Raw genomic sequence first — 14,925 nt, 5'->3', positions numbered from 1 at the left:
GAACTTGTAGTGTCTTCACTTAAAAAACTGTTTTAGTGGTCGTTTCCAAACTAATGTTTTTGAGAAAAAGTGAGGCCGCTTTGAAAACCGACGACAGAATTCGTTTAATAAATGACGTCATTTGTGGAATTCAAACAGTGAAGATGTACACGTGGGAAACACCTTTTTCTAAAGTTGTTAAAGCTGCTAGAAGGTAATGTCTGTGTGTTCTTATACCACGTCTGAATTAACAACAGATTTGTAGAACTGAAATGAAGACACTTATTCAAGCTAATTTCTTATCTATTAATAACAACACTGTCAGGATGTATGTTACGAAAATTGCACTTTTCTTGTGCGTACTGAGCGCCATTTTGACTAAAGTGCCTTTAACACCTGAGTATATTTTTCCTCTAATCAGTATCTACGAAAACTTAAACCTTATAACCGTACTACGCTTTCAGTTGGCTGTAACTTCCACTACAGAAGCCATAACTTCGGTTGCTCGCATTCAAAAATTTCTTCTTTCAGGACACAAAAAAGCTCCTTTAAAACATCCATCAAAAAGCACTGACACTTGCAGTCCAAAGTCATACCAAAGTTCTGAACCAACTGTTTTTGGAATTCATCTTAACAACGTCGACGTGACTTTCGATACCTCCACCGTGTTGAAAAATGTCACCTTTTCAGCTCTTCCTGGAGATTTAGTTGGATTATCAGGAAAATCAGGAAGCGGGAAGTCAATAGTCTTGCAAGTCATCCTCGAGGAAATTAAAGCAAAAGGCTCGATTGCCGTCGGCGGAAAAATTTCGTACGCGTCCCAAGAAGCTTGGATTTTTTCCGCAAGCATTAAACAAAACATTCTTTTCGGGGAAGAAGAAGACGAGAAGAAATATCTCAGAGTGATTCGAGCGTGTGCTTTGGAACGCGATTTGTCTCTTTTCGCTAACGGTGACCAAACTCTCGTCGGTGAACGAGGGGTGATGTTGAGCGGAGGCCAAAAATCGAGGATAAATTTAGCCAGAGCTGTGTATCGAGATGCTGATATTTATTTATTAGACGATCCCCTAGCTGCTGTTGATGCCAGTGTGGCGCAACACATCTTCAATGAGTGTATTTTGGGGTACTTGAAAGACAAGTGCGTAGTTCTGGTGACCCATCACTTGAAGTACTTGAGGAACGTCAAAAAACGATATATTATAAATAAAGGAAAAGTGGTCGAGGAAGCTTCGAGTGAAAATGATTTCATGGAGTCTGATGAAGCAATCCAAGAAGACTTCATCAAATCTCACAATTTACCTCCCGAAATTCATGAAAGTGCCACAACCAAATATAGCACACAACAAATTTACAAAAAGTATTGGTGTTCTGGAAACCACTGGATCCTACCATGTTTGATATTCGCTCTACTTTTATTAACTCATTCCTTAAATAGCTTCATCGATATGTTTATTGTTTTTCCAATCATTTCAAACAAAACAAAGTCTTTCTATTTCTTCAGCTTGACGTTAGAACACTTCTTATATGTTTACGCTTCTCTGATTGTCCTTCTCTTCTTTCTTAATCACACTTTGTCTATGATATTTATGAAACATTGCATGTCTATTTCAAAAACTTTACACAATACGTTGTTAGACAAAATTTTGGCCGTTCCGATAAAATTCTTCAACGAGCATCCTTCCGGTAGGATTCTTAACCGGTTCTCGCAAGATGTGACTCGCGTTGATGAAACTGTACCCTTCTGTTTATACGAAATGGTGAGATCAGCCTTCGACGCACTTGGAATAGTGATAATTGTAGTAATTTTAAATTATTGGTTAATATTACCAACGTTGGCAACAATTCCTTTCATTTATTTGTCCACTTGGCTCTTTCAGCCGCTCAACAGAAATCTAAGAAAGCTGGAAGGAATCAGTAAGTTGGTAGCTCCGTCTTTATCCTATAAAACTAGCAATGTTTCAGCTAAAAGTCCTATTCTGACTTACGTCGTTACTTCGTTGCGCGGACTTCCAACAATACGAGCTTTTAACAAACAAAAACTTTTAATTGAAGAATTCGAATCCCACCAAGACACTCATTCCTCTACTCTCTACTTATTTAAGTCCTTATTTTTTACTTACACGTTTTGGATCGATTTAATATGCTGCATATATTCCACAATTATCACTTTCAGTTTTTTAACTTTCAACACAGGTGAGTACCACGCGAGACTTACTAGAACTTTACCCACAAGATATTACTTTCAGAGACATCGGTAGCAAATATAGGTTTAGCTGTCACTCAAGCAAGCATCTCGGTAGGTTTAGTCCAATACGTCATGAAAACGTGGAGCGAATTGAGCGCTAACCTGACTTCTGTAGAGCGAGTACTAGAATACACAGAATTGCCGCAAGAACTAGACGACGGTACTTTCGTTCCACCACCATCGTGGTCCCAAGTCGGACAAATCGAGTTTAAATCAATATCGATGCGGTACTCTCCAGACAAACCTTTAGTACTAAAAAACATTGAGATTAAAATTCACCCAAGGGAAAAAATTGGAATCGTTGGCAGAACTGGAGCCGGAAAAAGCTCTCTGGTGTCCACTCTGTTTCGTCTAACGCATTTCGAAGGTCAGATTCTCATGGATAACGTAGACACCAAAATCGTACCGCTGAATGTTTTGAGATCTAAAATCACCATCATTCCACAAGATCCGATACTATTCGTAGGTCCTTTAAGAAAAAATTTAGATCCGTTTGATGAATTTAGTGATTCTCAAGTTTGGAGTGCCTTGGAGGCTTTCAACCTGAAAGCGTTAGTAGCAAATTTGCCACAGAGTCTTCAGACTCTGGTGGACGAAGGTGGTTCCAACTTTAGCGTAGGACAGAAACAGTTGTTGTGTTTGTCGCGAGCGATGTTGAAGAAGACTAAGATTTTTGTCTTGGATGAAGCTACGGCTAATGTTGATTTGCAAGCGGATGAAGCAATTCAGGCCACCATTCGAGAAAAATTTAAAGATTGCACAATTTTGGTGATAGCGCATCGCTTAGAAACTGTTATGGATTCCGATAAAGTTTTAGTTATGGATGATGGCAGGGTTGTAGAATTTGGAAAACCTGAGGAATTGTTGATAAATCAAGATGGAATTTTTTCTCAAGCAGTACAGCGACGTGTAGAAGAGTGAATTTTTTTTTCTGTAATAATAGTAAATTGTATTTGCTTACCTATCTAGACAGTTTTATTTTCATCAATTTTTAGTAACAAAAAAGGATTCAGCACTTCAATAAATCTAGTACTGTCACTGGTACTGTAGTATGATCAGGGCGGTCCACGTTGTCTTTCAGAACATATTTGTACAACTCTATTTTCTTGAAATGGGTATACATATAGTAGTGTTAGATGAAATTGTTTTACAAAAATTACGACTGAAATTTTGGGTCAAGATTTCGGAAAATATTGAATGGTCATTTTGGACGAAATGGACATTAACCCGGATTGGATTGATATATCCAAAGTAGAGCAAAGATTGGTAGCATTATTTTACAGAAGCATGCAACAATTGCTACCAATGCTAAGTGGAAGCAAGTAGCATCATACTATTGCACTGGTGATGGTACCAATGGAGCAATTCTTGCAGATATTTTAGATTTTTTTAGAAAAGTCACTTCAGTTGGTTTAAGTATTCAATCCGTGACTTCAGATATGGGCTCACCTAATCAGGCAATGTGGACATTACTCTTTTGATACAATCATGATAAGGGCACACACCCTGGCCGTTATTTAACTTAGTTTTATGTTTGTTTGTTGTTCTCTTTGAAAGTGACATTAAAAACTGACTTTTTACTCACTAATTATTGTGCAACAAGTACGTTATTATGAGTGTGAAAGTAATGTAACTAGTTAATTAAAATACAGGAGTTAAAGAAACTTGTGTTATCAGTATCATACTTCTAACAATATGTAATAAAAATAACTACGTGGCAAAATTTTCCTATCTCTATTACTTTGAATATTCCAACAAACTGTATCCAGAGTGACAATTTAGTTGTAAAAGTACCAACAACAAGTGAACACTTGAAATGGAGCAAAAAGAAAGAAGAAAGCAAAAAAAGATCCATCCAAAGGACAGGTCTAATTTTTTGTCGCAGTTTCTGTTCTGGTACCTTACTTTAAACATATTCTACCCTTATACTCTCCATCTTCTCTTAGCTGGCAACTACCAATTTTATTAAAATCGCGCACCTTCACTGAAAACAACTTGTACGAAGCTGCGAAGGAACACAAAGCTACAGCTCTCGGAGACAAGTTGGAATTTTTTTGGAAAGAAGAAGAAAACTATAAAAATCACCCGTCACTAACAAGAGCTCTTTTAAAAACCTTTGGTAAAGAATATTTATTGAAAGGCATTATACTTTTACCAATTGATCTTGGAGTGATGTTAGCTGACTCGAAAGTTAACGTAATGTCACCAACACGTCTTAGTTTCAGGTTACTGCAACCTTATTGCATGATGAAGTTTTTGAACTGCGTAACACAACAAGAATGCTTCGGCGGGGTCGAAATTTATTTGGTTACTTTGACAATGGCTTTATCAATTCTGCTACAAGTGTTATTTTATCACTGGTTTTACTTGGAGTTTAGTTCTTTTGGAATCAAAGTTAGAGTTGCTTGTTCTTCGTTAATTTACAGAAACTGTCTCCGGATGAAGGGACAGTCTTTTAAAAAAAATTCTGTGGGACTAGTAATAAATTTGTTTAATGATGTAAACAGACTTAATGAAGTTTTTAACTTTGGTCACTACCTGTGGATTGCACCTTTAAAATTTTTTATTTTTCTCTACTTCATTAAGGCCCTTTTAGGATCCACAGCACTTACAGGAACTGCGGTACTTGTTGGCTTCTTATTCGTACAGTGTCTGTAGTTCGGACTTGTAAATATCTTCACTAAAAAAATGTTTTAGTGGTTGTTTTCAAGCAAATGTTTTTGAGAAAAATTGAAGTGGCCTTGAAGAGCGACTGCAGAATTCGTTTAATAAATGACGTCATCGGTGGAATACAAACAGTGAAGATGTACACTTGGGAAATACCATTTTCGAAACTTGTTAAAGCTGCTAGGAGGTAACATCTGTATGTCCTGATACCACCTCCGAATTAACAATTGATTTGTAGGTCTGAAATGAAGGCTCTCATTAAATCTAATTTATTAACAATTAATAACAACACTATCAGAATGTATGTTACGAAAATTGCACTTTTTTTGTGCGTAATGGGCGCCATTTTGACTAAGGTGTCTTTAACACCTGAGTACATTTTTCCTCTGATTAGTCTGTACGAAAACTTAATTCTTGTAGGTATGCTACGCTTTCAGTGGGCTCTAGCTTACTGCAGAGAAGCTAAAATTTCCGTTGCCCGCATCCAAGAATTTCTTCTTTCGGGACACAAAAAAACTTCTTTGAGAAAGCCATCAAAAAGTACTGACACTTGCAGTCCAAAGTCATACCAAAGTTCTGAACGAAGTGCTTTTGGAATTCTTCTTAACAACGTCAACGTGACTTTCGATACCTTCACCGTTTTAGAAAGTGTCACCTTTTCAGTCCTCCCTGGAGATCTAGTTGGATTATCAGGAAAATCTGGAAGCGGGAAGTCAACACTCCTGCAAGTTATCCTCCAAGAAATTAAAGCAAAAGGCTCGATTGCCGTCGGCGGAAAAATTTCGTACGCGTCCCAAGAAGCTTGGATTTTTTCCGCAAGCATTAAACAAAACATTCTTTTCGGGGAAGAAGAAGACGAGAAGAAATATCGCAGACTGATTCGAGCGTGTGCTTTGGAACGCGATTTTTCTCTTTTCGCTAACGGTGACCAAACTCTCGTCGGTGAACGAGGGGTGATGTTGAGCGGAGGCCAAAAATCGAGGATAAATTTAGCCAGAGCTGTGTATCGAGATGCTGATATTTATTTATTAGACGATCCTCTAGCGGCTGTTGATGCCAGTGTGGCGCAACAGATTTTCAATGAATGTGTTTTGGGGTACTTGAAAGAGAAATGCGTAGTTCTGGTGACCCATCACTTGAAGTACTTGAGGAACGTCAAAAAACGATATATTATAAATAAAGGAAAAGTGGTCGAGGAAGCTTCGAGTGAAAATGTTTTCATGGAGTCGGATGTAGTAACAATGCAAGAGGACGTCATCAAATCTCACAATTTACCTTCCGAAATTCATGAAAGTGCTACAACCAATTATAGCACACGACAAATTTGCAAAAAGTATTGGTTTTCTGGAAGGCACTGGATCCCACCATGTTTGATATTCGCTCTACTTTTATTAACTCATTTCTTAAATAGCTTCATCGATATGTTTATTGTTTTACCAATCATTTCAAACAAAACAAAATCTTTCCATTTCTTCAGATTGACGTTAGAACACTTCTTATATGTTTACGCTTCTTTGATTGTCCTTCTCTTCTTTCTTAATCACACTTTGTCTGTGATATTTATGAAACATTGCATGTCTATTTCAAAAACTTTACACAATACGTTGTTAGACAAAATTTTAACCGTTCCGATGAAATTCTTCAACGAACACCCTTCCGGTAGGATTCTTAACCGGTTCTCGCAAGATGTGACTCGCGTTGATGAAACTGTACCTCTCTATTTATACGAAATGGTAAGATCAGCCTTCGACGCACTTGGAGTAGTGATAATTGTAGTAATTTTAAATTATTGGTTAATATTACCAACCTTAGCAACTATTCCTTTGATTTATTTGCCCACTTGGCTCTTTCAGCCGCTCAACAGAAATCTAAGAAAGCTGGAAGGAATCAGTAAGTTGGTAGCTCCGTCTTTATCCTATAAAACTAGCAATGTTTCAGCTAAAAGTCCTATTCTGACTTACGTCGTTACTTCGTTGCGCGGACTTCCAACAATACGAGCTTTTAACAAACAAAAACTTTTAATTGAAGAATTCGAATCTCACCAAGACGCTCATTCCTCTGCTTTCTACTTATTTAAATCCTTATTTTTTACTTACACGTTTTGGATCGATTTAATATGCTGCATATATTCCACAATTATCACTTTCTGTTTTTTAACTTTCAACACAGGTGAGTACCACACGGTACTTACTAGAACTTTACCTACAAAATATGACTTCCAGGGACGTCGGTAGCAACTACAGGTTTAGCTGTCAGTCAAGCAAGCATCTTGGTAGGTTTAGTCCAATATGTCATGAAAACGTGGAGCGAACTGAGCGCTAACATGACTTCTGTAGAACGAGTACTAGAATACACAGAATTACCGCAAGAACTAGACGACGGTACTTTCGTTCCACCACCATCGTGGCCCCAAGTCGGACAAATCGAGTTTAAATCAATATCGATGCGGTACTCTCCAGACAAACCTTTAGTACTAAAAAATATTGAGATTAAAATTCACCCAAGGGAAAAAATTGGAATCGTTGGCAGAACTGGAGCTGGAAAAAGCTCTCTAGTGTCCACTCTGTTTCGTCTAACGCAGTTCGAAGGCCAGATTCTCATAGATAACGTAGACACCAAAATTGTACCGCTGAAAGTTTTGCGATCAAAAATCACCATCATTCCACAAGATCCGATACTATTCGTAGGTCCTTTAAGAAAAAATTTAGATCCGTTTGATGAATTCAGTGACTCTCAAGTTTGGAGTGCTTTGGAGGCTTTCAACCTGAAAGCGTTTATAGCAAACTTGTCACTGGGTCTTGTGACTCTGGTGGACGAAGGTGCTGCCAACTTTAGCGTAGGACAGAAGCAGTTGTTGTGTTTGTCGAGAGCGATGTTGAAGAAGACTAAGATTTTTGTTTTGGATGAAGCTACAGCTAGCGTTGATTTGCAAACGGATGAAGCAATTCAGGCCACAATTCGAGAAAAGTTTAAGGATTGCACAATTTTGGTGATAGCACATCGCTTAGAAACTGTTATGGATTCCGATAAAGTTTTAGTAATGGATGAAGGTAGGGTTGTGGAGTTTGGGAAACCTGAGGAATTATTGATAAATCAACGAGGATTTTTTTCTCAGGCTTTACATTCAGTAATAAATTAAACTCGCTTAAGTATCTAATTTTTAGCGACCAGAAACGTGCAAAACTTTTTTAGACCTATAAAACACCACTGGAAACTGTATAATAGTAATAAAGAATGTTTAAAATGTTTTTAATACATTGAGAATTGTAGATTTATTAATTTCTATCTAACCTGTTCTAAAAAATATCAATAGTTTCTTTGCGAGGAGAGGCATCAGACAGTTATTAGAATCGAAGTTCGGGGAAAACTTAACCAAAGCTTAAAGAAATTCATGGGGCTACTGAAATAAAAGTTACGGAATCAATAAGCATTTGCAAAGCTGCTGTGTTAGTACGTTCTAAACAGGTATTATTTCCCAAAACAAAGTGGTGAAAAAATCGTAAATTCTCACAAGGAAAGACTGTTGAAGTCGCCAGTGTAAAGACAAAAAAAGTGACGAGAACATTAAAAGCAACCTCTTGCAAATTTATTGTGATGTTTCTAAACATCCATTCACTTAGAAACAAAGTTGAAGAACTTAATGCTTTCGCTAATAACACTATCGACGACATCAAGAGCTGTGCAGCATGGTGTGGGTGAACATTGGATCTCTCCTGTGGAAATGCAGTGCCTACACCTGGATGGTTTTGAGACAAGTGCTTACTATGCTCGACCGGGAGGATACGGCGGATCAATCATCTTAATTCGTAACGGTATAAAATACATTCCATTATCACAATTATCTGATATATCTATAGAGAAGTGTTGTGAATTGGCGGGAGTTTTTATTCCCAGTATAAATACGTTCATAGTAGTAATTTATAGACCACCTAGTGGAAATTTTTATCATTTTGTGTCCAACTTAGCTAACGTATTTTCTTACATTGACACTCTAACATGTAATGTTGTAATAGGCGGCGACTTTAATGTTAAGTTTAACCGCAACGATGCATTTAAAATAGGATCTGTGATCTGTTTAAAAATTTTAATTTAGAATGTTGCTCAAATGTACCTACAAGATATAACAATTGTCTAGATACAGTTTTCACGAATATTTTAAAAAATCGTTACTCCATTTCTCATTGTGATTCGTTACTGTCTGATCATGACGCAATATTATTCATGATGAATACTGAAGATGTTCCTGACGATAAAACTGTCATTACAAACATTAGACCTATAACCCAAATTGGCAAATATAAATTGTTCAATTATTTATCAAAGGTTGACTTTAGTCAGTGGCGTAACATTAAATCTACGGGCCTGTGTTCTACAACACTGTGGGGCCTCTAATGAACAGCGAAATAAAAATTATTTAAAAATACGAGTATAATGAGTAAAGTATGAGTATATTGCAATTAGGGCTTACGTTTTACTAAAATCATTCTACCTGAAACACTGCATTAAAAAACAAAATATAATAACTACCTAAATACATATAATTAAAATGTATATTAGAAATAAAAATGCCCGTTTTTTTATCTCAAAATTGTTTTTTTCTTGCTTTCCTATGGGCACAAGTTGATACAAGATTTGACACATCTAAGCTTCTGGCAATTTGATTTTCAAGTGAGATAATAGGCCAGTGAAGATAATCTGCATTGGCCCATTGTGTTACTTAAACAAAATTTAGTCATTTTTAGTTTCGAAAAAGATCTTTTCGCTGAATTGACACTAGATTTACCAGAATATTACAAGCTGATTACTGTTTCCTTCACTGTAATTCAGGTCACACGAATTACAGTTCGTCGTCTGAGAACTTGTTTGATCTACAGACCAGAGCGCACTCAGGCCAATGTCGACTTTAAGCGTTCGCAAACGATTTGATTTATAAGCCATGGTCCGTGATCTGATATACATCCTATACATCTGATATACATCCATAATTTCTTGCTGTTTCAACTTTCGAATTCTCAGTTTTTCGAAATTTTAGTTTGGGGACTTTTCCGTTTACTCCTAAACTCCTATTTATTATTTAATTTTTAATTTCTCAATTTTTCAAGTTCTCGGTTTTCAGTTTTTCTCTTCAATTTTACGATTTTTAAATATTTCCATTTTTCAATTTTAGACTTTTATAAACTCTTTATTTGTCGATTTTTCAATTAATTGATTTTTCAGGTTTTTTGGTTTTTCAATTTTTCTATTTTTTCAGGTTTCGATTTTTCAACTTCACTTTTTTGATTTTTCGATTTCTCAATTTTTCAATTTTTTAATTTCTCAGTTTTTCGACATTTCAGTTTTAGAATTTTTCAGTTCACTTATTATTCAATTTTTCGATCTTACGATTACGCAGATTTTTGATTTTTCAATTTTTCGATTCTTTAGATTCTCAGTTTTTGGATATTTCAGTTTTGGGATTTTTCAGTTTTTTGATTCGTCAGTTTTTCTTTCATTTTTCAGTTTTTCGATATTTCAGTTCTTCGACTTTCCATTTTTGACTTCTGGATTTTTCGATGTGTCGACTTTTTACTTTTTCGATTTTTAAATTTTAGATTTCTCAATTTTTTTGAATTATAGTTTTTCAATATTTAAAATTTTAGATTTTTCTGTTTCTCGATTTTTCATTTTAGCTCTTCCATATTTCAATTTTTCAAATGTTTCGATTTCTTAATCTTTCGATTTTTCGACTTTCCGGTTTCTGTTTTTCAATTGTCGTTTTTTCAAATTTTCGATTTTTCAATTTTTCAAATTTGACATTTATAAACTGTTAATTTTTCGATTTTTCAATTAATCGATGTTTTGATTTTCCCATTTCTTGACTTTCGAGGGTTTCGATATTCCTGCTGAATTCTTTAATTTTTCGATTTTTAAAGTTTTTGATTTTTCATTTTTTAGTTTTTTTAAAGTTTCGATTTTTCGATTTCACTTTATGGATTTTTCGATTGCTCAATTTTTTGACTTTTTAGGTTCTCAGTTTTTGGATATTTCAGTTTTCGGATATTTCAGGTTTTCCCATTTTTCAGTTTTTCGATATCTCAGTTTTGGGAATTTTCAATATTTTGATTCTTCGACTTTTCGATTTTTGACTCCTGGATTTTACGATGTGTCGATTTTTTTACTTTTTCGATTCTTCAATTTTTCGATTTTTAAATTTTAGATTTTTTAATTTTTAAAGTTTTAGATTTTTCAATTTCTCGATTTTTCATTTCAGTTCTGCGATATTTCAATTTTTCAAGTTTTCGAATTTTTCAAATGTTTTAATCTTTTGATTTTTCGACTACCCGAAATTTTCGATTTTTTAATTTTTCAAATTTGACTTTTATAAACCCTCAATTTTTCGATTTTTCAATTAATCGATGTTTTGATTTTCCCATTTCTTGACATTCGAGTGTTTCGATTTTCCTGTTCTTCAAATCTTTAATTTTTCGATTTTTCAGGTTTTTGATCTTTCAATTTTTCGATTTTTTAAGGTTTCGACTTCACTTTATGGATTTTTCGATTGCTCAATTTTTTGACTTTTTTAGTTCTCAGTTTTTGGATATTTCAGTTTTCGGATTTTTCAGGTTTTCCCATTTTTCAGTTTTTCTTTCATTTTTCAGTTTGTCGATATCGCAGTTTTGGTATTTTTTAATATTTTGATTCTTTCACTTTTCAATTTTTGACTCCTGGATTTTTCGATGTGTCGACTTCTTTACTTTTTCGATTTTTCAATTTTTCGATTTTTAAATTTTTTTTTTAATTTTTAAAATTTTTGATTTTTCGATTTCTCGATTTTTCATTTCAGTTCTTCGATATTTCAATTTTTCAAGTTTTCGAATTTTTCAAATGTTTCGATTTCTTAATCTTTTGATTTTTCGAATTCGCGGTTTTAGATTTTCTGTTTTTCACATGTCATTTTGTCAAATTTTCGATTTTTTAATTTTTCAAATTTGACTTTTATAAACTCCTAATTTGTAGATTTTTCCATTAATCGATGTTTTGATTTTCCCACTTCTTGACCTTCGAGTGTTTCGATTTTTCTGTTCTTCAATTCTTTAATTTTTTTATTTTTCAGGTTTCTGATTTTTCAATTTTTCGATTTTTTAAGGTTTCTATTTTTCGACTTCATTTTTTTGATTTTTCGATTTTTCAGTTTTTAGATATTTCAGTTTTAGGATTTTTCAATATTTCAATTCTTCGGTTTTTCTATTTTTGACTTCTGGATTTTTCGATGTGTTTTACTTTTTCGATTTTTCAATTTTTGGATTTTCAAATTTTAGATTGTTCAATCTTTTGATATTTTAGTTTTTCAATTTTTTATTTTGGCCTATTTCGGTTTCTCATTTTTTCCAGTTTTCCATTTTTTCGTTTTTTTTTTTATTTTTCCGCTTTTCCAATTTTTCAACTTTTAACTTTTTGTTTGTCGATTTCTCTATTTTTCAATTTTTCGACTTCATCACTTTTCGATTTCTCGTTCTTTTGATCATTCAATCTCACAATTTTTCAATTTTTCGAATTTTAAGTTTTTTGATTTCTCGATTTATCGAGATTTGGATTTTCCGATATTTTGATTGTCAATTTATAAATCGTTCAATTTTTAACTTTTCGATTTTTCGATTTTGGCCTATTTCGGTTTCTCAATTCTTCGACTTTTCGACTCCATGATTTCTTGATCTTTTTATTTTTCGATTTCTCGGTTTTTCGACTTTCCGGTTTTTCGATGTTTCGATCTTTCAGTTATCCGACTTTTTAAATTTGGGAGTTTCGATTTCTCAATTTTTCGCTATTCGATTTTTAAATTTTAGATTTTTGAATTTTACATTTTTTCGATTTTCTGATGTTTCATTTTTCGATTTTCAGTTCTTCGATCTTTCGATTTTTCAATGTTTCGGTTTTACGATTTTTTAAGGTTTCGATTTTTCGATTATTAGATTTCTCGATTTTTCAAATTTTCGATTATTTTAATTTTTCATTTTTTTTTCTCACTGTCAATATCATACAGTGTATTGAAAACAACTACAAAAATTGTCACTAAAAACATTTAAAAATTCATACAAAATAGAACACAGTGTTTCCAAAACATTTTCCCGAAAAAAATCCATTGGGTTATTACGATTTCAACAATATTCTTAGTTTAAGACGTTTTGCTAGTATAAAACACAAATAAAGAATTAATTCTTAGTTAAACATAATATGTAAAATCATCTAAATATGTACCAAAAATATTCACCTAGTCGTTATAAAAACCGACTAAACAACTATTTCCCGCAGAAATTATAGTGTAAACCAACCAAGTTGCTTCTGAACGCTTAGAGTCGATAATGGCCTGAGCGCGCTTTGGGCTGTAGATCAAACAAGTTCTCAGGCGACAAGTTGTAGTGAAACAACTTTTTTTATCGACTATTTAAATTTGGCGCTTGCCTTTGGCGGTTGAGGACTCCAATGTCAATAAGGGTGGTTTTGCAAAATCAGACTGTATGTCGCATCTATATTAATCTATACTGAGATGCCGCCAGAGGCCCAGCCCTTTGCAGCAAAAAATCGTAAATAGCAATGAAGATCGATCCTGCCATCACCGCACATTTTCGAATTTTTTATTTCGGGATGTAATTTGCCAAATAATATAAAAGATCCAATAAAAAAAAAAATCGTGTGACCGGATCGGGCCCCTTGACGAAGCGGGCCCGTGTTCCAGCGAACACATGGAACACCGGTAGTTACGCCACTGACTTTAGTTTCATAGACAATAAAGATCAGGACATAAATTTTAAGTTCACTCATTTTGTTAATATTATTTCTCATTACATCCAAATATGTTTTCCCGAAAAAAAATTAAAAAAAAAAGGTAATCAAAACTGTATAAAATGGTTTTATGATGACCTTAAAAAATTACGAGAAGCTTTACACATACAAAATGACATTTATAAAAGAGTTAAAACAAATGATTCTAAACACATCCGCAACATGTACAGGTCATTATACAGAAGTAAAATAAAAGAAAAACAAATTTATTATAATAAAAAAAATATTGATAATGCCAGTAATAAATCAATCAAAAATGCAATAACAATAACATAACACACTGTAATGAAAATGACTTTCAATTAACTAGTGATGAATTTAGTACGTTTTTTACCTCGATTCCATTAAAACTGGGGAATTCAGCCGAAACAACTGTTATAAATCCGATTGAGTTACTACGTTATTACCCAAAAGAAACCTCAAGTTACTTTTCATTTTCTCAGATATCTAGTATATCAGTTCGAGATTTAATTAACAACTTAAAGAATAACAATGTCGTGGACGCTTATAATATTAATGTAAATATCATAAAATCTGTAACTGATATAATAATAATTAGTCCACTTGTAAAATTAATAAATTTATGTATTTCATTGTCTGTATATCCGGACTGCCTGAAAGTAGCCAGAGTGATTCGAGTCTATAAAAACGGTTCCAAAAACGATCTGAACAATTACAGGCCAATATCTATATTACCGATTTTCTCAAAGATTTTTGAAAAGATTTTACATGTTCAACTTAATTCGTTTTTTGAAGAAAACAACAATTTTTCTGGGGACCAATTCGGATTTAGAAAAAAAAGAACTACGATTGATGCTCTATTAGCTTTCACAAATATAATTTATGATAATTTTGAAAATAAAAAAGAGAGTGCTGCAATGTTCCTAGACTTATCAAAAGCATTTGACTGTGTCTCCCGTGACATCCTTATAGAGAAGCTGGAAAAATATCATTTAGATCAGAACGCTTGCCAACTTCCTCGAATGTATCGTGTGTATTCAATTTGCAGATGATACCACCCTAGTAAATGCGGTAGATGAGGAAAACGGTTCACAGTCGGTTTATAATGAGTCACATTTGAAGGCAAAAAACTGGTCTCTAGCCAACAAGCTAACACTGAATGATGTGGTTTACCCTAAAAAATAATGATAATTCCAGCAACAGTTTAAACAGCACCAAATTGTTAGGTATTCACTTAGATAGCAGGCTTAGTT

The 14,925-nt window shown here is 33.9% G+C and overlaps 3 protein-coding genes across 3 annotated transcripts; all 3 read left to right on the top strand.

Annotated features, from left to right (window-relative positions):
• The first annotated feature begins 305 nt into the window (after positions 1 to 305).
• On the top strand, positions 306 to 1,767 carry LOC135138406 (ATP-binding cassette sub-family C member 4-like). The gene is made up of 2 exons (XM_064068377.1): positions 306 to 1,662; positions 1,742 to 1,767. The coding sequence occupies exons 1-2, from the start codon at positions 306 to 308 to the stop codon at positions 1,765 to 1,767; spliced, it is 1,383 nt and encodes a 460-aa protein (XP_063924447.1).
• A 529-nt stretch (positions 1,768 to 2,296) lies between these two features.
• On the top strand, positions 2,297 to 3,145 carry LOC135138405 (probable multidrug resistance-associated protein lethal(2)03659). The gene has a single exon (XM_064068376.1). The coding sequence runs from the start codon at positions 2,297 to 2,299 to the stop codon at positions 3,143 to 3,145; it is 849 nt and encodes a 282-aa protein (XP_063924446.1).
• A 276-nt stretch (positions 3,146 to 3,421) lies between these two features.
• On the top strand, positions 3,422 to 6,655 carry LOC135138404 (probable multidrug resistance-associated protein lethal(2)03659). The gene is made up of 7 exons (XM_064068375.1): positions 3,422 to 3,546; positions 4,171 to 4,420; positions 4,821 to 4,878; positions 4,922 to 5,078; positions 5,130 to 6,224; positions 6,303 to 6,550; positions 6,630 to 6,655. The coding sequence occupies exons 1-7, from the start codon at positions 3,422 to 3,424 to the stop codon at positions 6,653 to 6,655; spliced, it is 1,959 nt and encodes a 652-aa protein (XP_063924445.1).
• The last annotated feature ends 8,270 nt before the right edge of the window (positions 6,656 to 14,925 follow it).

Source organism: Zophobas morio, unplaced genomic scaffold (assembly GCF_036711695.1).
Source record: "Zophobas morio isolate AGI-343-1 ecotype UQ-CSIRO unplaced genomic scaffold, CSIRO_AGI_Zmor_V1 ptg000030l, whole genome shotgun sequence".
Classification (NCBI taxonomy): Eukaryota; Metazoa; Arthropoda; class Insecta; order Coleoptera; family Tenebrionidae; genus Zophobas; species Zophobas morio.
This window is presented reverse-complemented; position numbering and strand designations above follow the sequence as displayed.